Raw genomic sequence first — 21,301 nt, forward strand, 5'->3', positions numbered from 1 at the left:
CACCCAGCACTCTTCCCTGCCTATGCAGGGGGTCAGACTCGATGATCTCAAGCAAATCCCGGGACGTCTCAAGCAAATCCCGGGACGTCTCTCAAGCAAATCCCGGGACGTCATTCTCCCCCTGTACTCGGCCTTAGTGAGGCCGCAGCTGGAGTACTGTGTCCAGTTTTGGGCTCCACAATTCAAAAAGGATGTGGAGAAGCTTGAGAGAGTCCAGAGAAGAGCCACGCGCATGATCAGAGGTCAGGGAAGCAGACCCTACGATGACAGGCTGAGAGCCCTGGGGCTCTTTAGGCTGAAAAAGCGCAGGCTCAGGGGTGATCTGATGGCCACCTACAAGTTTATCAGGGGTGACCACCAGCATCTGGGGGAACGTTTGTTCAACAGAGCGCCCCAAGGGATGACGAGGTCGAATGGTCACAAACTACTTCAAGATCGTTTCAGGCTGGACATAAGGAAGAACTTCTTTACTGTCCGAGCCCCCAAGGTCTGGAACAGCCTGCCACCGGAGGTGGTTCAAGCGCCTTCATTGAACACCTTCAAGATGAAACTGGATGCTTATTTTGCTGAGATCCTATGACCCCAGCTGACTTCCTGCCCTTTGGGCGGGGGGCTGGACTCGATGATCTTCCGAGGTCCCTTCCAGCCCTGATGTCTGATGTCTATGAAAAAACTGTATTTGGTTTGGAAGTACTGCAGGAAAATTTTAAAATTCAGATAAAAACCAATTTTAGTGACTGGAAAAGTTACTTAAATTTTTATGAACTCTGTAAAACTTTTTTTAAAGGTCCCCTAGATTTGGGATCTAAACTGTTTGTTTAAATTAATAACATATTGTCTTAAGCAAAAAAAAAAAGGGTTTACAAATCTGAAAGCCTCTTTTGGATGCTAATGCCTTTAATATTACAGACATTTGTTTTTTGTTATTTGTTGCTTATGAAATGGCCATCTGCCTGACTCGATGTTTTAGGCTAGCATGGGGAACTGCATCATGTGTTACATCTCTCACAGCCATCACTGTTCAAGGTCACCTAGCTTGACTACACATTCTGAAATCAAAATGTGATAAAATACACAAAGCAACTTACTGGCTGATTGAATTTTTATAAGTGCTGCTTCCATTACTGAGGCAGTTATGACTCAACAGTTTTAGTTTTACTTACCAGTCTGTCACATGCATTCTCTCATCAGGATTTTGGTTCAAAGCCCATACTGATTATCTTCAGTCACTAGTCTGACAGAAAACACTTCCCTATTCTAACAGGGTTACAAGAAGTGGAATCTCTATAACAGTCAAAACGAAATGATTTCTTGATAATATTCAGTGATAAAACCTCAAGTTTTTCAGACTGTAAGCAATGGTTTAATATAATAGGTAACAAATGGTTGCTAGTCAGTGCTCTAGATTTGTTATAAAACACACATAGTAAGAGACAGACAAATCAGTGGTGGACACAGACTTGACCTGAAATCCTGGGTCTGAATGCACTCTGACTGTTGGATCAGAGCATGGATCCAATTGCATAGCTAGACCCTTTCACAGTTAGACTGAATTCTAGATTCAAATGCTCCCTAAACTTTGCAGGGTATTAAATGCAAAAGCTGGGGTTTGGAACCAGACATTCCTGTGTGGCTCCATCTATGCCAGAGGAATAACTCCACAGAAGTGGCCCTGTAAATTTGGATTCGATTTGTTTATTAGATGGTTTAATGAGGCACTGGGTAATTATGAGAACTGAGCTTAATCTGAAATTCAGTATTCCATGTCTCAGAATGAAGAGGTCATTTGGGCCCTGTTTTAGCAAAGCATGTTTTCATTTGCAAAGCATGTTTTCATAAGTTATGTGCTTAATTAATTTGCTGAGTCAAAGCCTTGGTATAGAAATATTTTAATTCACCTCTTTTATTTTTATGGTTGGGTCATACATTTAGCTGGATCTGGCCTTTCATAGGTATTTCTAGCTATGGGGTTATATCTAGCACATAAACACACACACACAAAATAAAAATGACAGCTCTTCAATTTTTCCTAGACATGTATTCTATAATGCAAACACCCTAAAACAAAAAAAGAAAAAGGGACAGGATGGGAAAAGCAGCCAATCATACAAACCGTCTTTCTATTTACATGCAACCAGTAAGAAATCATGTGCACTGAAACAAAAGTGCACAGAAATGTCTCATAAGAGCCATGCTCAGATTTATAAATGTATAAACTAGACTCTTGGTATCCTTCCATCCAAATTAACATGGCAAAATGTAAATGTATACACCTTTACAAAAGGATAACACAACAGAAAAAAGCCCTTCACTTTTTAACCCTTTGGCCATCCTCTGTCAGAATTTATACCTCAGTTTCTGTGAAGAAACACCTCTCTTTTCCAGTAATCTGGTCAGTTATGAACTTTACAGGAATGCTAACGAATTAGTTCAGTGAGACTGTGTACATTTAAATGCATTTAGACAATGGGGGAAAGGCACTTTTGACATCTAAAATTTCATTTTTAGTTCTGCTTGCATTACTCAGATGACATTCATTAAACAATCAAGGTTCTTTCCATTCTGATGTAATAGTAAAAGTCTGCCAACCATTATTTTCCCTTCATCGGTTATTATATTCTGTGAGCTTTCCCCCTTTTGATATGAAACTAAGCTAGTGGCATGCTCTCTTCACCACTGCATGTGAAATAAGCCCATAGACATAATGAACTTCTCAGTGAAAAAGTGTCATTAAAGTGGCCTTTAGGATAGTCAGCATGCTAGGACCAAAATCTGAACTATCCTATTCCTCTAGATGGTCTTTTCTATCACAAAATTTGTACAGGGCTGTAGGGGGAGGCCTTCCTATCTGACCCTGCACTACAGCTGTTCTGCAACCTCCTGGGGTGATAATACAGCACTTTTCACAAGCTTATTCACAAGAGTATTTTTTAGAGAAAGAAAATGCTGCACGAAGAAGCAGTCACTTTCTCTATGGCACTGCTGAATCTCTTATATTCTACATGTAGTTGAGGATGTATTGCTGAGGGGGACACTTGATGGAGGGTAATAATGACTGGGGCTAGGGAGAGACATTCAAAAAGCCTGAGAATGGGATGTTACAAACTACCTACTGATTATGACTTCGTCCTGTCTGCCACAGCATGGACCATAGCCAGCATGTGGTCTGCTAGTTAATGCTGAGAGGTGTCTGTGTAAGGCAGAGGAGACAGGAATCTCTGCTTCAGCAAGGAGTGGAGAGGGGAAGGGGGGAGCAGGAGGAAGCCAGGCAGATGCTTGCAGTCTCTGTGGGAGCTGTAGCCAGGGAGCAGAGGGGAGGGGCCAGCCCTGCTGTGGAGGAGAGGGGCCCATCCAGCCCACAAAGCATGCCGGGATGCTGGGGGTGTCTGCTTTATCTTAAACTAGCAAGTGGTCTGGGACAGACATTGCATAAAGTGGCTTGAACCAAATCAGTTAAGTCTGATACTACATTCAACCAGGTTTATCTCAAACTGGTTTCAGCCATTTTCAAACTGGTTTATGTGCCCCAAACATCAGTTCTGTTACAGGTTTAAACCAGTTTCTGATCACTTAAACCAGTTTGTGTGTAATGTCTGTCCCTAGCCTGGGAGAGTCTCTGAAAATGTTTTTCCAAATTTTACTTTAACAAAGTACATTTTTAAAGTACAGCAAAAGCTGTGTTAACCGGCACCTTACAAGCTGGCATGCTCTGTTAACTGGCATGCTGACTTGTAAGGGCTTGTAAGGGAAAAGTGAAACTGGAAGTGCCTACCGTGGCACTTCCTGTTTTGTGGAGCTCCCACAGCCTGGGGGAAAGCAGCCTGTGCTGCCAAGCCCTTATGGCCCAGGGGCACAGCAGGCTGCACAGGTCCCCCCTCCCTGGCCCTTGGAGCCTGCGGGAGGGGCGGCGATGTGGTAGGAGGGGCAGCAACATGGTGGGAGGGGTGGCAACACCCCAGACGTGGTGGGAAAGGCAGCGGCCCGAACAGGCAAAGACGCCTGTTCAGGCCGCTCAGTTATCCAGCATATTCTGTTATCTGGCACCCTCCATTCCCCATGCATGCTGGATAACAAAGCCTTTACTGTAAAATGAATTATAAAAAGCTTGGATGAAAACTTTACATTGCTGACAATAGGATAAAAAATGTCCCTTGTCAGAAATAGGCATTTTTTTGCTGACCATGAAAAGCACTGTTTGGCTATGTGTCTATGGTAAGTTTACTGTTCCTGGAGATCCTGCCTTCAAACACACTGTCCCACGCTGGGCAGGCCACCTTGTAAACCAGCATCAGTGTAACTGCATACATATGAGCAAGCTTATTAGTTTGAGGACAAACTAATTGTCAATGTCAGCACAGCTAATTAGCCCAAATGCTGTGCAGAGGCATCAACCCTGCTTACCATATAAGCAGCAGTCCACACAGGCTAACACAGCATTTTTAAGGTGCTCACTGCTGGGGATAGTAAGTTTACTATCTGGGCATAGCCTCGGTCCTGCCAGCATTTTTTTGAAGCAGCAGAATATTTTTTCCTTAGCTGAAAATGTTCAGTATTTTTTTTTCAGGCAGAACATACACATACACATTAAGAACAGCTGTTAGGTTTTATAATAATGGGCACCAAGCAGCATTTGGAGGGACCTCAGCTGAACAAAGTGGCCCACTGTGCTTTGAATAGCTTAGCTGAAGCTCAAGTTGGTGACTCTGGAGGTGGGATTACTTTTAATTTGTTGCCATTACAGTTCATTTGTCAGCTTCTCCCTATGATTATAATGTGGGCATTTTGCCTTGTAAAATACACCATGTATGAAACTGTCTCAATCTCAAATGATTTAGAAGTTCAGAGGAACTGTGATGCGTTCCAAACTTTCACTTGACAATGAGAAACTTTTCCCGTTCAATGTTCCAGCTGGAAATAGCCTTTTCTTTTTCCTCCTTTTTAAACAGCATAAGAGGTACCACTTAAGGGGACAGCAGATTCAGCATTATTTGCCTAGGCAATGACAGTTTCACTTAAACAGAAGCAAACTATTTGGCTGTAGAGTCTTTGTAAACTGCAGCTAAGAGCACTTGCTAGTTATTTTCTAGGGTATACATATATACACAGATATATTTTTAAAATTCTTTTAACATTGCAACATTCTAATGAATGATTCAAAAAGGATGTATTGGCTCCAGATCTCTAATTTTCAAGTGTAACTGTCCTGATTCTTCAATTTTTAGGCTGGCTAAGGCCCCCTGAAATATTAACAAGATCATCCAAAAGAGCCAAGAAACAGGATTTTATTCTCACACTTCATTAAGCCTGACAGTATTAAATTGCCTGTTGTAAAGAGAGAAGACTGCTTTTCATGCATTTTACTAGAGATATGCATTTAAACATCATAAGCAGGGATCTGACTCTCTAAACTAAAGGACAATACTATTCTCAAGGAGACAATGAGTACTTATTGTCATGGATACATGTTTTACAAAACACTGTTCTTATTTTAACAAGTTTTGAAGACAAATAGGAAGCCATCACATTCAGGAATCTGTTTTAGTATTTGAAAACTACAAGATTTCTGTGAAAATGGAGCTCATTTATATGTTAGAGTGATTGGATCAAATTCAGAATTATTTTAGGACTAATTAATAAAGTTCAATAAATAGTTTATGAATCTCTGGTTTCAAATTATTCATACAAGACAAAGAAATACTACTGGCTGATGAATCTAACTCAGAGTAGTTCAGTATTTTTGTGGATTATTATCTACATGGGATCCAAAATTTAACATTACTTACATCATACCTGTTTCCTCAAATATAAAACAAACCTCACTGAAATTTAACAGACCCAGAATTACAGTAACAGATTATGAGTCCTCTTTTTTCAATTAGTATAGGGAGGATTTTAGGAGGCCTGTTTTTCATCTAACTTTTCACTAATATTAGAAAACTCAAAATATTGGCTCACTTTCTGGAATACCCTGGTAAGCTTATATAACTCCTACAGCCAACTAAAAATGTGCTGGTATCATATTTCTTCTTTACTGAATTAACTCAAAGTCCTCAGGGATCAATTTGTTTAAAAGTCTTGCTCAAGAAAAGGTCTTCTGAGAAGAGCTGTACTTGTTTGAAGTGGATTTAGCTAGTCTAATAAAACATGTTGTGATATTGTATTTTCACTGAATGAAAGAGAATGCTAGAACTAATTTTGCATTAGTTTAAATTCAATGCATAGCAAATCAAACTTAACAAGGCTCTCAACAAAATGTTTGATATTGGTAGGATAATGTGGTTGCTTATGTTAACAAATAATTTAATAAAGAAGCCCTCTGTATTCAGAAGCATGCACATGTCTCCTATCTCACATCTGCAGTGCAGAACTGAGCCCACATACACAGATAGCTGGATGAAATTCTCTTCTAGGTTATATCTGTACCACAAAGCTGAAATCAGTGGAGCTACAGAGTAAAAGAACTGATTGGCTTCAGACTGCTACCAGCAATTGATTCACAAAATTCCACAAGAGATGACGGACATGGAAGGAGACAGAAGAGCTGATAATCTTCAATAAAGAACAGAAAAAATTCCCTGCCTTCTTTAATTCTAGGTTGTAAGAGATTACAAATACTCTGCTGCTTTAGCCTCAGGATTCATTCTGTCCTGAAAATACAAATATACATACTAGCCTGTCAGCCTGGGAAGGTCTGAACAGAGCTTATACCCCATCTGATTTTCAATGTTAGTAGCCCCTGCTTTCCTAAGTAACTAATTATTTTTATTTTACATTGAAGATTCATTACTTCAAAAAAAAATCTATATTTGTGTAAGTCAAATGCTGAGTGATTATTTGAAATTATTATTGGGATGCAAGTTATTGGTAAACTATTAAAATTCTACACAATCTAATTGTGGGTGTAAAAGAACTCTAATTATAGCAAGCTGCCTTTGAAATGCTCTTGCTGGGATGGTTCCCACCCTTCCTGTTTTGAATAAGACAGCCCTGATTTTGTTTTTTTAAATGAAATATACTGCTGACTCAGCAAGCATGGCCAAATTTGTTGGTAACAGCAGCACGTCTGCATGAGCACTTTGTATCAGGGAGTGAAGGAGGTGCAGGGAACATCAAAGCATTAGAAAGTCAATCAAAGGTTATATTTAAACAGCTACATCTCTATCCCTGAGTACTTCTGACCCCCCTTTCCTGTTTTGACAACTGTTAAAAATGGCAACCATATACAAAAAAACAAGTATATTAAAAAGCAATACTTACCACCACTGAGTATAATGACTGCTATAAATATTGCCAGGTCACTGTCATCTAATTCCAGTGCATTGAACTTCACAGCAAACTCAAACTTGGGCTCCATAAAGTCACAAAAAGGTTTTCTCAAACTCTTCAGAAACTCCCGTGTCATGAATCCTTGTCCATCAGATATAAGAACCCCATCTTTATTCATCAGAGAAGCCAGAAGTGTATATATAATCTCATGGACACCATACTTCAGCAGAGTTACTTGGTCATTCAAATCGAGGTTCACAAAGCCTGGAATATTCTTGGCAAATTCTGTGATTTCTTGCACTGCCTCCACAGAGCGAAACTGACACCTCTGGAAGATGCGAATTGCTACTTCTTTGTTCTGTTCTTGAAGGGGTGACACATGTTTGCATTTGATCTGGTCTTCTCCCATCATTAAAGAATTCATGTCATAAATAACAAATGGCTAAAAATAAAAGGAAAAATATAATTCAGTTTCACGTATCACTTCTGTGTACAACACATTACCAAAAGACCGCAAAGTACAATAAAACACATAAATCATTGTTAGGAAACACATGGAAGTAGAACAGGGAATGTGCAAATACGTATCAGTGTACCTAGGGAGATTACTTTTGGGTTAAAATGTACATGTCACTCTTTAGAACAAACATTCTTACAGTTAAAAATAGTTTGTTGAAGGGAAAAGTCATTCCAAAAAATTTCTCACACTTGCTGTGAATCCACCTTCTGGAGTTTAGAGTTTTGGAAAGGCAATTTTTAAAGAAGTCAATAAAAGCAATTTTTTAAAACAAAAAACAGTTTTCACTCCTAAAAAGTATCTATTAATGATGCCTTATTTATTTTCATAAAAGTGTTTAATTCAATGTTCAGAATGTTATTAATAAAAGACTGTTACCCCTTTTACCTGAATTTTAATAGTTTATATCCAATAATAGAATTATACCTGATTGTTAGTAGTTAGCAGTATTAGTCTGAAGTCAGGTAGAGGGCAGGGCAGGGTGGCACATTAGGACACTTTTACATGTGCTCTAGAGGTGGGTGAGGGGCAGAACTATAATTAAAGTGGCTCCGAGAGCCACCCTAAAGTGCCACCACATCTTGTATATCAGTATCCCTGTGCTTAAAAATGGTGGCAAGGGTGCTTGAACTAAAGCTCATTAGACCACCTTTAGTTCAAGCACCCGTCACCATTTTTATGCATGGGGACACTGATACACGAGATATAGGAGGGTGCTGGAGAACGGTAATTGCCATGCTCCAGCAGACTCGATTAATCAAGTCTGCTCTGACATGCTGGAATTCCAGTACGTTGAAGCACCCTCCACACTTGTGTATAGGCACCCCTAGAAACTAACTTGTTCAGAAATGCACACACTTTCATAGGCATCAGCCTACTTTTTCAGATGCTATAAATGGAAGTAGGCTGCTGCCTATAAAAACTTTTGCATTTTTGAATGAGTTAATATCTAAGATCCTGGCCACACATTCAATTTAAGGCATGATACAAACAGGTCACAAAGTTATTCCACGTATAATGCAGAATAACATTGTGGATCGTTTACTGTACTATCATGCCTTAACCTGATTTGCACGTGTGGCAATTAACAGGATGCAATAACCTGTTAACTGCATCCTAAACATAATGTGTATCAGAGACCTAAGGTGCCACCCTACCCTGCCTTCTACCTGAATGTCTGAATTGTATCTTCATTGGTAGAACATTTTTATAGACAGATATAGTATCTTCAGTATTTTTTTACCTCATATGATCATTTAAAATCCTATCCTAGAAAGTGTTGCAAATAATCTACACTGTTTAACCATGACCATTTTATAAAATGTACTCATTGCTATTAACTTCATCATACTAAAAGGAGTTAAGAGTTTCTTAAACTCAAAAAACACGTTAACGAAGAGCTACTTCATACAAAAAATAGCATGATGTAAATTACAATAAAAGCAATTCATATGATGAGTATGCCTGAGAAATAAACCCAGGCATAAATAAATAAACCCTGGAATATATCAATTTGAAAACAGATTTAAAAAAATGATGCCAGGAAATCTTTTATAAGCTGGAAACAATCTATTTCAAAATAAGCAGCTGTGAGTCCTCTGGGTATGATCTGTTAAAATAGGTGGACAAGTGAAGAGCTCTGAATTTATTTTAGGAACCTTCATCTTTATGCCAAATTATTAAATCAAGCGCATGCATCATTTACCCTAGATTGTTTGAGTCTACCTTGGAAAACAAAAGAATTCATTTGGCTACCTTATGTTTTTCCATGCTGCAGTTTACTTTTTCTCTTACTATTTCTGTCATACTTGTCTGTTTATACTCTTTCAAGGGATTAAGCAGCACCAAAACCTCTATTCCACCACTATGCCAGATATGTAGAACTGAAAAATGATGTACTTTATTAGCTTTCATGCTTGCAACCCAGATTTTATAGTCTTCATTGCTCACCTTATTCCATATCCATTAATATTAATGAAGAAACTTCCATTCATCTCAAGAAGCACTGGATCAAGTCCTAGATTACTGAAGTCATAAAAGTATTTTAAACATGTACCAACTGGATTGTGTTTTGCTTCCAGGAAATGTGCCATTTGAATTTTTATTTTTCAGCAAAAAAAAAAAAATCCTTTTGGCAGTTTAAGAAAAGATTGCAGAATTGGATGAAAAACCTCCATGTTACGTTTAAAAGGGAAGACAAAGACACGGAAGAAGCAGAACAGTTGGGGTGCATCTAGATGAGCGCAGACATGTGGTATATGGTGCTGCAAATATGTCTGCAGTACCACATACTGCACAGTCAGGTGTTCTTTGTGCTGCACGGGCATGCTGCCCATGCATGTGCTGCTCCGTCTTTTTTTTCCCTGTTTTCTTTTTACTCCTGGATATCCAAAAAAAGAAGCGCACACATGGACAGTGTGCACTGTTGAAAAGCAGAGCTGGGCTGTCCAGAGCCGCACTGCAGCTTCCAGCAAGGCTCTGCCTGGCAAGATTACCTCTGCTGCAGCCCCAGGAGGCCCCTACGACTCCAGGTAAGGCTGCTGGAGTCCTACCGCCCCTGGGGTAACCTGCCACACACCAAAGTGCGCATGGCATAGGTGTTCCCTGGGGACAAGTAGCTGTGGTGCAAGATGAGCCACTGCTACTTGTCCCCAGAGAACCAAACGTCTGTGCTCGACTGGATGCAGCCTTGCAGTTTATAAGGTGGTCCATGCTTTATAAGACGATCTACTGCTTCAAAAACATTTTAAAGATAGATGCTAATACATAAACAAACTGGATCTACAAAGATAGCTATAAACGTGAGCTCTCAATATTATCTTTAATAGATAATAATCATGGGGTGCTATTATTTCTGAATGGCACTGATTCTCTCAGTTACTTTCCTGCCTCAGTTCTAAATACATCAAAGTTTCTTCTTAAGTTCTCAGTTTTCATTAATAGTAGATATACTAAGTGCTCAAAAATTCTATGAATTCTGTGACACACAAGTAGTTCCTTAATTAGGAACAAGTCTTTGGAAATCCATCTTGTGAGTTGTGCCATCACACTGTGTAATGTTTATTCGTGTCTTTGACTAGTCTTTAGTAGAGAACATTCTGGTATGTATTCAATAAGGCTAACAAACAAAAGTTTTAAATCCTTTGCAGGGGCACTTGAGTTTTTCTGGGAAATAGTATGCAGTACACTTGGTGCATCTATACATGCAAATAGCACATAGCAAGAAACTTCAGCACGGTGTGTGCCGGAATTTATTGCTGCTGGGTGCAGGTTGCTCCTGGGCACGGTGTTTACACATGTGCCCCTGACCACAACACATTGAGTCGGGGTGGAGCAGCCCCAACTGGCAGAGGGTCCAGGGGATCAGACTGCCAGCCTGGAGCTGCTCCATCTTGGTTCAACATGCTTCAGAGGGGCTTGCTGGGGCACAAAGGTGCTCCAGTGTGGGGCAGGCAGCCCTGCACTGTAGCAACCTTCTGCCCTAGCCAGCCCCAGTGTTTTGGTTCACTAAATAACTCTGCTGTAGGATGGTCCTTGTCTCAGACAGTACTATTCTACAGTGGGGCTAATTAATTTATTGCACCATAATAGGGGTGCATGTGTAGAAAGTGACACTTAACTGAGGAGCTAATTAGTCAATTCCACAGTAAAGCACGTGTATAATGCACCCACTATGAAAAAGGACTCAGTGCTTCTGTCTGTAAGCCCATCAAAATTTTCCACCTTGTTCCAAGATCTCACTCACCAATTTTGCTATGAAATACAAGGAGGGCGGAGGGATAGAGGGGGGCATATTTTGGATACCATAATGTAACTGTTCTTGCAAAGCAATCCTCTTGGCTATGTAAAAAAATCTTATTTCCTTCATGCAAAAATCTGTTTTCTAGGAGCCACATGGCACTCTCTTAAAATTTTAAATTCATTGTAATATGGCTGCAGAGAGACCAAAACCAAATGAAATAAAGGGGTCTTTTTCAACAGAATCAGCATCTAAAACTTTTGCCTATATAAAAAAATATTATGATTTAATTAAATCACTTGGGAAACCTAATTAAGCTTCTCAATATAAGGCATCCTTAAAAATAAAATAAGTGTCCATACAATGGAATCACACTCATTCAATTAACTTATTTCTAAACCAGTTTAGTTAAATTAATAGCTTTCTTACGTGTACAAGACCTATAAAATTCTAAAATTCCAATTCCAAAAAATTGGCTAAGTGGCAAATGGCTTCAGGCTAGGAATCTGAATTAAAATGCAAGCAGCAGAAGGTACAACACTGGCTACATAGCTACTGTACTAGGACACAACCCTTGTTCTTCTTTGAGGGGTATGAAATTTTAAAAAAACCATGGCTCTGAGAAATATCAGCAAGATCTACACAGATGTTTCTCAAGATTTAATGTACACATTCTTCCAGTTCTGGCAACAGAGGAACACTTTCATGTACATAACTGGATGGAATAATGGCTAAATGAACATAGGCTTCTGAACCTCCCGTTCTGCTATGTCATTCTCTTATTCTTTCAACAGATTCCTACTTGCTCTTTAGCACCAAACTTGAGAAAATCATTGTTGATAACATCTGTTCTCTGCATGCTTATCTGCAAAAGATATAAAACTAGTTTATGTCATTTGGGCTATTACACAAATTGACACTTATGGAGTGAAAATAAATAAAACAGCTAAAATGGGCCAAGAAAACATGATTTAAAGATTCAAAAGAACTCTGTAATCAGAAGATTATCTTGCTTTGGTTGAGGAGCTCTATACATTCCAGAACAGGACTGGTTATTTAGTAATTTTAGATTTTACACACCACTTTTGCATATCCAATCCTTTTCATGTGGTGCAGATATAATTAAAGAATATAAATAGTCATTGTAGTAAACAGCTTCACATCTCATAGCACAAAGTCCATTACAGTACAAATAACATAAATGTTTTAATCATTATTTACTGTCTAAGAGCATTCAGTCTCTGTGGGTAATTTAAACATGACCTGAAAAGTGGCAGCAACTTATGCATAGAGATGTCTATTTGTGTACTGTTTTATGATTATCTCTAGTCTGGCAAGGGTTTTTAAATTTTAATAAACAATAAAACATCATGTGATGGCACACTATATACATGACATAGATGTAACATCCAGACATCACAAAATCACTTCCAAAGTCCAAGCAGTTATTAATTAACTACCCACCAGAGCATAAGACCAGTTATTGAAATCTAAGACAGCTTTAAAGCATCTTGTAAAACAACACAAAGATTTGTAGATGTACCATCATCGGTACCTGTACCATCATCGGTACCATCATCGGTACAGATTTCTGGCCACAAATATGAAACAATTGAAGACTAGATAACCCATAAAGAATCCATACAAGTTTCACTGTATTCTGGGATAGGATATCATGTTTTTATGCTCTGACCCTTTAAAAACTTACATAGTTCAGTAACTTTTGTACAAAGGACTATACAAAGTCAACTCAATGTAACTACTAATATGCATAAAATGATTCGCGCCCATAAAAGTTTGTAGTATCAGAACCTCAGTCAGTGCTGCGTATACATCCCCTCAATGGGTGTGTCTACATAAAATGCTTTACTGCACATTAAACTAATCTAATACATAGTAAAGAATCACTGTCTACATGTGCACAGCAATTACGGAGCAGTATATTCATGTAATGCACCGTCTTCTAGTACCTGTAGATACAGGTACTAGAAAAACAATGCATTAACTAATGCACTGTACCACATGTGTAGATGCTGACTGGGAGAAATTGATGCTGACAGCAGGGGGCCACACAGGGTCAAGGAGAGCTGTCATGGCTGCTAGGCAGCTGCTTCCCAGCCACATGGAGATTGGGATGGGTTTCAGTTTCCATGTGGCTGGGAGGTAGCTGCTTGGCAGCTTGACAGCTCTCCCTGCCCTGTGGAGATTGGAGGGGTCCTGATCTCCATCTGCCTGCCCAGCTGAGACAGCTTCCCCCATCCCTTTGGGGCCAGCCTGATCTCCCCTGAGCTGGGATGGAGCTGCTTATCCAGCTGAGACAGCTTCCCCCATCTCTTTGGGGCCACCCTGATCTCCCCCGAGCTGGGATGGAGCTGCTTATCCAGCTGGGACAGCTCCCCCCACTCTCCAGAGCTTGGGGTTAGTCCCTTGTGCTCCCTGCCAGCCTGGGGCTGGCACCCAGGAGAACCTGGAACTCCTCCTGGCTGCTGCAGGGGGGCAGAGTAGGGCAGGCGCAGCTCTGGACTGGTCTGTTCCTATTGGGCTCAATTTGCTCTCAATGGGGGCATACATACAGATGTGTGCCATGGAGTTCTTTAATGAGTTTGAATTTTCTGTACAGAAAATTCAGGAGCATTAATTGCACGTGTAGATGCACCCAATGTGACTGCATTCAATAACATTGATTTAATACTGTATTTCATTACATTAATTTAAGTAATGTGGAACATCAATGTGAAAACTGCATGTAGATTCACATTAGTTATAATTTTGGGACAAATTCCATACTATTGTATAATTAGGGCTTAGTTTAAAAAATAAAAATGTAATATGCAAAAAAAGAGAAATTATAGTAAAATATATAAAGATTCCATTAAGAAGGCTCAAAATTTCTCTAGAATTTAAGTGTGTCACTGAAAAAAGTTTTCAGACAGTTCAGGAAGGAAATCTTTTTGCTGTGGACTGATTTGAATTTGCAGGGAGAGACAATTACTTCAAGGATTTTTTGCTCTTCTGTTGCATTGGCATGTGAATCAAGACCAACTGCATCAAGTTTAGAAATAGAAATAGGATAAGAATCAATCCTGAGGAGAGGAGTAGAACACCTCATTTTCCTCAATGAAATGTTGACTCTAATATTTTAAAAGCCAATGCTGTTAGTGGTTAATTTTTTTTTACTGGTTATCTTAGCAAAAAGATTTGGAAAAATATCCTTATCTGCTACTGATGAACATAGTGGCAGTTATGGGATGAGAGAACATTTAATCAAGTCAGCTCTTTCATTTCCAAACAGAAAGTGGTGGATCTCTTAGCTCAGATCTTTCTCCCTGAAAGGAGAAATTTCTGGGATGTCCCTTTAGCTGAATTGTCCAGCCAAGCCTAACCTAAAGACTTGTAAGCTTCCACTGTGCTTCTCAGCTTCCTTCATAACCCGAATACAGAGGATTTGGGTTATGGAACTTTCCTTTTAGTTCTGCCCTCTATCTCCAGCCAGATCCAGAGGAAATGCTACAAGGACACACTGAATGCATACCTGAAGAAAACAGATGCCAACATCAAGAGCTGGGAGGGGCAGCTTGCTAACAGACTCCAGTGGTGTCAACCTCAAACACACAGCAGCCTGTTTTGAGGTAATGTGTCTTGCCCTCAAAGCATAGAAATGAGTGCAGAGGAAAGAAAAGAAGAGGAATCCCAGGCTATAGCCTATGCTACCCTGTGGAAAGACCTGCAACTCTCAAGTCATCTCAATGCACTGTGGTAGATCATCATTGAATTTAGGGACTGCCAATGACTTTCTTTAAGAGGTTATTCTTGTGCCCGATTAACCCAGGTTGGATCAAAACAACTCAAGATTATGTCAAATCATCAAATTCAAGTTCAGATTTTCTGTGTGTGCACAAGGCTTGAGTCTAAAAGAAACATTCAAGTGATAACTCAAATTAAGTTTGTTGTAAAGACAAACCATTAGCATATGACTATGACCTCTGGACCACACAAGGAAGCACTGAAATGAAGCATGGCACACCTGCTCAATAATTTCACTGCTGCAAGGTATCTACGTTATATCCATTTCAACTTACAGCACATGTTTCACTGTAGCATTCCCTAATATGATCCTTTGACAGTGTAGACATGCCCTTAGTGGCAGCCCAAAATGTGTAACATTCTTTTTTACTCTTGATAAAATCAAGGGAAATCAAATACACTGTCTCTAGCATGTTCCTGACAACCAAACTCTCTGCTATCTGTTTAAACAAATACATCAACACAAACTGATTTTGGTTTTAGAAAAGCTGTTTTTATCCCTATGCAACTGAATGATACAAAACCAAATTCCACAGGGTTAAAAGGATGCTATGTTGCTACATGTTGCTTTAGAATTTTTCAAGGAAACCCTCAAAGTACATATCCCTCTATGTATAATGTTGCAAAGATTTTCCTGTAATGTGTTTTCTTAAAATTCTACTTGCAGCACCACAGGATGCTGAATTGACCCAAGATAACTAACTTAAATGCAGGAAATCATCGTTACATCTTAGGAACAAGCAGTACATTTTATGAAGAGATGCAATCCTGGTTCTGTGAATCATTTGCCAGTTATGGGAAAGGAAAGTAGAAGAGTACAACTACATTAGATTATTTCTTTGGGGTCACCGCTAGTACTGGTAATATGTTACTATATGAATGTTTGCAACAGAATCTCAGCTTTTTGTCTACCAGATAGTTAGCCCTATTAAACAGATAGTATGGCAGATAGAGGAGAGGGGAAATGGGAAGAATGGTTCAGGGAGTACAAAAAGGTTAAGATGACCTTCAAATTCTTGTACTGGTTTCAAGTATTTTATTAGGTGAACTTGGAGATTTTTCAAATAATGTTTACTTATCCTATCTAAAAACATTTCCTGTGTTTAAGACACAGCTTGAAATATGTAACTGCCAACAGCAATTTTTTTTTTACTGTGTCAATGTGGTAAATCATTTACTCAAAAAAAAAAAAAAGCAGAGAACTAACTGATTTGTCTGTCGTCTTTCCTGTCAAGATTGCCCTCGCCTTGGCTTTGGTCAGAGGGAAGGACTTTATGTATGAGTCATACAAATGCTTGGCGAGGGCTCGCAGGTCAGCAGATTCAGGGTTTAGCTGGTCGATGTCACTGGAAATCTCCGCCAAGAGCTTCTCCTTCTCAGCTTGTGGCATTCGCCCAAACCTGATAGCTAAAGAAGATGACAAATTATTACATTAGTCACGGCTGCACCTAAACACACATGGTTTTTTAAAATAATCCTTTTCTCATTTTTCATAATGATCTTTCTAAAATTTCATTATCATTAAAACAATGCTTAGGTAAGCAAGAGGAAAAATTATTGTACTTGGTAATGTGGATGGGCAACCAAAAGGCTTCAGGAATTGTTGTAAGAGCACAATTAGGGTGTAGGCAGAAGTGTAGCTCCCTGGTCTAACCCTTACAATCTATGAATCTGTGGTGCTTTACAAGAAGGAACCATGAGTTTGATTGATTCTCCTGACTTACAAACATTAGATGTTGGGTTGGAAGGGTCAGGGACTGAGCTCTAATTTGGAAATGATCCAGGGAGGGAGGCTGCATCTCTACGGACTCTTCCCCTAGTCCTGCCCCCCGCTCCCCCAAGCCCCCAGTGCTGTCTCAGGATGGGAGAGGGAGAAGGCAGGGGAGGGAGGTCCATTCTGGGGTTTCCCCAGCCTGTGCTGGAGCGGCAGGGTGTGAATTGAAGCCCCCCATCTTAGGGGGACTTTGGAGTGCCTTCATTTAAACTCTCATGTAACGAGCGTTCAGATTATCATGGGATCAGGCCCTTTAAAGTGATCTGTGGCCATCCACTTGTGTTAGTTCATGGCTGGACAGAGCTTTCAGAGGCCAGATTGGGCAAAAATTGTTACTTCTGTCTGAACCCCTAGAGAAGGAAGCAATCTGTATCATCAAGCAGTCTGAAAGCATGTCAGATGAACGGGGACCCTTGCTTTCTGTGATAAAAAAAAAATCCTCAATTTTTGGATTAAAAAAAAGAACCCAAAATCCACATTTTCCCATGATTAAAATGCAACACCACTATCACCACTATATATATATTATACATAGTGGCATTTTATTTTAATTATGAGAAAATGTGGATTTTGGCTTCCTTTTTTCAATCTGAATATTGGGGTTTTTTTTTATCAGAGAAAACCAGGATGCCTGAAGATGAGCATCATTAACCTTGCACATGGCATTAGGAGAGTCAAGAGGCCTTGAGTTGTTGGTTCAGTTACTGTTAGGGTCTTGGGCAAGTCACTATACTTCCCTGTCTCACATTCTCCATTTAAAAGTCCCTACAAGTTTCACTGGGGTACTAGGAGGATCAGTTAATATCTGTGAAGTGCTAAATAATTGGGGTGACCATATAGGACAATATGAAATCTGGGACAAAGTGAAATCTAGGGCACTGCCCCACTCCACTCAAGTCTGCAGTGCTGCTGCAGACAGAGGTGGGGTGGGGCAGCATGTTGCAGTTCTGATACTACTATTCAGGCAGCTAACAGAGTGGCCTGTTAATGACCCATTATTCTTTACTTCACAGGTATTAACAACCACCTCCCCTTTTTAAGGGTCATTCCACTAACCAAGCTAACCTATTATAGGGCAATTTTGCTGTCTGCTAGGGCTTCCTATTTCATAGCTCATGGTGTATCACCTCCCTGCCCTGTGCCCAGGAAGCTCATTTTAATTTTCCTCGGCTGGTTGGACATGCTTCTAAAATCCATGACTGTTCCAGTTAAATTGGGACATATGGTCACCCTATAAATAATAGAAAGTGTTATCAGAAGTCATTATTAGGAGAATTAAGGGCTGAGACAGAAGACAAAATCCTGAAAAACAGATAGCTTTTAAAAGGCAGCTTAACAAATGCAGGTTTGTTGTTTTTAAGTTAAAAATAAAGAAAAAGACAAGGAAATGGTAGGTGTTGAAAGTTAGTCCCAAACACATGCTATGTTAACATAACAGGAAGTGATTTTTCCTAATTACTTTACCTCATAAGAGACCAACTCAAATATAAGGCAGGATACAAGGCTCATGTCTGTACAACTATGTACCATCCAAAGGATTGTTTGTGCGTATGGGAATAGATATTGAAAAATATTTCAAACAGCTTGCTAATGGACTTAATTTTTATACTGAATTAAGTGCATGGATTACATCAGTTTTGTTGAAGAAAATAGGACAGAAAGAGCAACAAGATTAGACAGAAAGAAAAAAAATCAAGAGATAAAATAAAAAGAAAAAAAACAAGTTTTGGTTTACATTGGGTAGAGATTTTCCAGTTGCCAGGGTTTTGTCTCTTTTTGATACTAATATGTTAACACAGGACTTCTAAACCAGGGGCACTTATTTGAACTATGCCTCTTTCCTATTGTAAGGATACTTGCAGGAATCCTCTTTACACTGTGTTGTTGGAACAGAAATAGCATTTTCATCAAGACTGAAAATAATCTGTGATGACATAAAAGCAAATCAGAACCATTTAGCACCTGTATACTCACTAAGGTTCATACCTAGTAAAGACAGGATTGTTTATTCTTACAATTTCCATCATCGTTGTCTTTCAGTAGAGCTGTACCACTAAAAGAAACATGCTATCGTGCTTGAAATGTTCTGGGTGTCCCTTCAGTTCACATTTCAGAATTAAACCAGAATGGAAGGAAACCTAGCAGTTCAGCTGGGAGTGCTTAATACATACTATATTTAGGTTTTTTTCCACCAAAATGTCCCCTGCTTATAATTTCTTCATATGGAAACTTTTGAATAATTGCCAATTGATATTTTTTTTTGGACCAGAGTCCATCGTATATTCTTTTTCTTTTTTTTTTCCACAGGGAGAGTAAATGTACTTAGTCAGCTACCAGCAATAGTTTCCAGTGAGATATCACTGCCAACCCTCCTGATTACTTATGGCTTGGGAAAAACATTCTCCAAAATCCCAACTACAAAACATTTAAAAAAAAAGAAGAGATGACATATGTGAATTTGGATGGCAGCACGATGGCTCAAAAGACGTCAAACAATTCTTTAAGAATGAGATGAAGAATCCTGCATCAAGAACGTGCTTTCATGTGTATTTTTGGCAGCCTGTGTCACTGTAACGGAAGTAAAATCTCTCTTTCCTGTAGTCTATGACCTCGTGCCCTTATGTATTCCCTGCTCAGTACCTCCACATCACTATAACGGTGCTGGTACACTCGTAGCTGGCCTGATGTCCCTCCTCCCAGTAATCCACTGCAGTCAATTTTTTCTATTGACTTCAGTGGGCTCTGATCAGGCCTAGGGAGATGAAAGCCCCTTCTATATGGGAGTTCCCTCCCACAACCTCATGAGCAGGTGGGATGTGTAGGTTCTCTGGCAGGGCCTGTCACTGACAAGTCACTTCCATCACAAGATACTAGACTTGTAGATGGACAGTAAAATTCAGTGCTAATATGAACAAAAACATTACATTCAAATTCAAACCTACATTCAATCTATTAATATTACTGAAATGCTCAAATCAATTAAATAACACCAGGGATGATTTAAGCCCCAAATGCTTAAATAAATATTCTGAGGGAGCATCTACACGCGATGCTTTACTGTGCATTAGATTAACTGAATGTGCAGTAAAGCATCACCATAGGCTAATTAGGCTAATGCACCATTTGCTAGTACCAGGAATACGAGTACTAGATTAATGGTGCATCTGCTACTGTGCAGTAGCACATTTGTAGATGCTGACCAGGAGAAATTTGCTCCCAGGCAATAGGCGGGGGGTGCCACTGCTTGGTTAAGCTCCGAGGCAGAAGAGGAATTATGCCGGAGGGGAACTATCTTCCTGATCCCCGTGTGGCTGGGAGAGCTGTCCCAGGAGTTGGGATAGCTGCATCCCAGCCATGTGGAGATCGAGTCAGGACCCAATCCCCACTGAGCCCAGGAGAGCTGTCCCCACTCAGCAGGGACATTACCTTCCAGACACATGGGGATCAGGAGGGTCCCAATCCCTACGTGGCCAAAAGAGCTTGGCTGCTAGCCACATGGGGATCAGGACCCTCTCAATCCCCAAGTGGCCAGAAGAGTTGTTCCTGCTCAGTGGGGATGCTGCTTGCCAGCCACATGAGGATCCCACATGGCCGGCAGGCAGCATTGCTGCCAAGCAGGGACACCTCTCCTGGGCATCTGAGGATCAGGACCAGCCCCCATACCCAATGTCAGCCCTGGAACTGGCACCCAGGGGACCCTGAAGCTCCCCTTGGCTGCTGCAGGTGGGCACAGCAGGGCAGGAGCACCTTAGATTATGCTGTTTCTGTCAGGTGCAATTTGCTCCTGACAGGGGTGCACATGTAGATGTGACCTGGAGTGCTTTAATAGCCCTGAATAAAATTCAGGGTCATTAACTGCAGGTGTAGATGTGCCCTGAATGGAAAAACAGTGCCTTGATTTTAAAGTTGAACTAGATTCTGTTGCTATGACCAGAACTTATACATGTAAATGGGTGCATCTACACGTGCGCTTTAATGTGCAATAGCCTATTTTACTGCACATTAAAGTGTTACGTAAAAAAAATGCGTAATTACACTAATGCATAGTAAAACAGGCTACTGTCTATTAAGCATCACTTTAAAACCATGCATATTCATTACTGGGCATTTAGAACCCATTTCTTTAGTACCTCACATTGGAGGTACTAAATTTAATACACATTAGAAAAAGTGCCTTAATGCACCCGATAGCACTTACTCA

General features: G+C 40.0%; 1 protein-coding gene across 1 annotated transcript in view; it reads right to left on the minus strand.

The window, feature by feature from the left end:
• Nucleotides 1-21,301, minus strand: part of PPARG (peroxisome proliferator activated receptor gamma) — a 102,666-nt gene that overhangs the window by 10,136 nt on the left and 71,229 nt on the right. Inside the window, exons 5-6 of the mRNA XM_006023900.3 lie at nucleotides 16,534-16,733; nucleotides 7,258-7,708 (exon numbers count right to left, since the gene is read on the minus strand). Of these exons, the coding sequence (XP_006023962.1) occupies nucleotides 7,258-7,708; nucleotides 16,534-16,733 (651 nt within the window). The remainder of the gene's footprint in view (nucleotides 1-7,257; nucleotides 7,709-16,533; nucleotides 16,734-21,301) is intronic.

This window comes from Alligator sinensis, unplaced genomic scaffold (genome assembly GCF_000455745.1).
Source record: "Alligator sinensis unplaced genomic scaffold, ASM45574v1 scaffold81_3, whole genome shotgun sequence".
In the NCBI taxonomy this organism is placed as follows: domain Eukaryota; kingdom Metazoa; phylum Chordata; order Crocodylia; family Alligatoridae; genus Alligator; species Alligator sinensis.